The sequence below is a fragment of the Plasmopara halstedii genome (assembly GCF_900000015.1).
Source record: "Plasmopara halstedii genome assembly, contig: Scaffold_350, whole genome shotgun sequence".
NCBI classification, from domain to species: Eukaryota; Oomycota; class Peronosporomycetes; order Peronosporales; family Peronosporaceae; genus Plasmopara; species Plasmopara halstedii.
The window spans coordinates 68,192-69,869 of record NW_020187271.1 but is presented as its reverse complement, the minus strand read 5'-3'; the positions used below and the strand labels follow the sequence as shown (position 1 = coordinate 69,869).

At 42.2% G+C, this 1,678-nt stretch overlaps 2 protein-coding genes across 2 annotated transcripts in view; one reads left to right on the top strand and one right to left on the bottom strand.

The window, feature by feature from the left end:
* Positions 1-14: 14 nt before the first annotated feature.
* PHALS_09069 (uncharacterized protein) lies at positions 15-478 on the bottom strand (the record flags this gene model as incomplete). The annotated part of the gene is made up of 2 exons (XM_024724503.1): positions 15-57; positions 138-478. The coding sequence occupies 2 exons, from the start codon at positions 476-478 to the stop codon at positions 15-17; spliced, it is 384 nt and encodes a 127-aa protein (XP_024575373.1).
* A 652-nt stretch (positions 479-1,130) lies between these two features.
* The window catches only part of PHALS_09068 (CRN-like protein), a gene marked incomplete at both ends in the record, with an annotated part of 567 nt that continues 19 nt past the window's right edge, over positions 1,131-1,678 (top strand). Inside the window, one exon of the mRNA XM_024724502.1 lies at positions 1,131-1,678. This exon is cut by the window's right edge and continues 19 nt beyond it. Coding sequence (XP_024575372.1) covers positions 1,131-1,678 — 548 coding nt within the window.

Below are 1,678 nucleotides of genomic sequence, written 5' to 3'. Positions count from 1 at the left end.
GCGGTGCATTTCCTCTAGCTGCGCAGAAGCGATGCACGGTGTCCCCATAACGTCCTTCTACAATCTTGACGATTTTTCCAAGGCTATTTGAATACACGTTTCTTTTGATATTCACATATTTGCGCGTGCAACCAAACGGAAGACAAGTAGCAGGAATCTTGCTGAGTTCATCTTGATTGTAGAAATGAAACAAAGCGAGGACAGCACGTTTTAACGACGCCAGACACAATATCGCTGTTTGTGCTAAATGGTTTGATGCACCAAATGGAAGTTGAGGCGACAAAGTCTCATGAATAATTGATCCGTTAATGTTCAGAACGGCCGATACTCCCAACCACGGTCCTTCCAATTCTACGAGCAATGCTGGAATTTCATATTTTTCTGAATATTGTTTAAATGCCGTCTGGTGAATGTAGAAACCAATACTTCGCATTCCAATGTTGCCTTTCCCACGTTCCACCTTGACGTCTAAGTTCATGCACAGCAATTTTCTTTTTTTGGATATAATTGAACCGTAGTTTTGACATTTTTCATCAACCAGACAAGAAATAGGAATATCAAGATACGAATCCAGGAGTCCACGGAATTCATGCGCTCGTTGTGCTTCAAATGGAAAATATTGTTGCATTGCATTTGCGACTTCTGCTGCAAAAATCACGTCTTCATCAGTTATTTCAATTTTACCACAACACCCACCTACAAACTCGATGCCGAAAAATTATGCCAATTATATGCTTTCGAAATGGAGTTATGAAAAGAGGTCTATGTCAATCAAAGCAATATATCAACGGATTCGGTAAAGCAGTATGATAGCATCGGCAAGTTATTTTGATCAGTAAAGCATCAATCAGCACGCATGAAATCTGGTGGTTAGTACAGGGTAGATGTATCACAAAGCCACAGAAGTTGTCGAAATGAATCACAAGACCGGTTCGACTGTAGAATCTAACGGCCAAACTAATCTAATCTATTTCTCGAGCCGAGATGTGAGTCAAATTATCTGGATGGATTGTGATCGCAACTGCATTCAAAATCGTCCTATTAGCGTTTTATTGAGCCTTGGGACAAGGATGATGTGCCATGACAAGGTTCCTCAACGAAATGTTTAGACAAAGTGATTTTTTACTGAAATGGTGAAGCTCTTTTGTGTGTTGGTTGGAAAGGAAAGGAGTGCATTCTCCTTGACTATCGATGCGCTTCAATCGGTAGAGGATCTTAAGTACGCGATAAAGGTGGCGAAACCGGACCTCAGATGTGATGTGCGCGAAATGAAGCTATATCTCGCTAAGAAAGGCGACACTTGGCTGACTGAAAAGGAGGCTAAGAACATGAGTGATTTCAGTGGCTTAAAACATCTCGGTGCAATTCAAGCAAAACTTCACCGTATTGGGCTGTCTGATGCGCAAGTAGTGAAGGAAGTTGATGGTAATGAGAGAGCAGCTGGAAATGGCCCTGTGAATGTGTTGGTGGTGGAATTTGGAGAATCTATCACTCCATCAAGGAAGCGAGTGAGATCGTTGCCAGATGATCTTGAAGCCCATGATCTTGAAGCCCCAACTTCGTTTGCAAAACGCCATGTCTGGTCGTCGTTTTTCGTGCGAGATAGTCGCATCATTTGCGATCGAGTTGATCGCCCTAAAGATGTACCTCCTTTGACTTTGCTCAATCCGATCTTTAA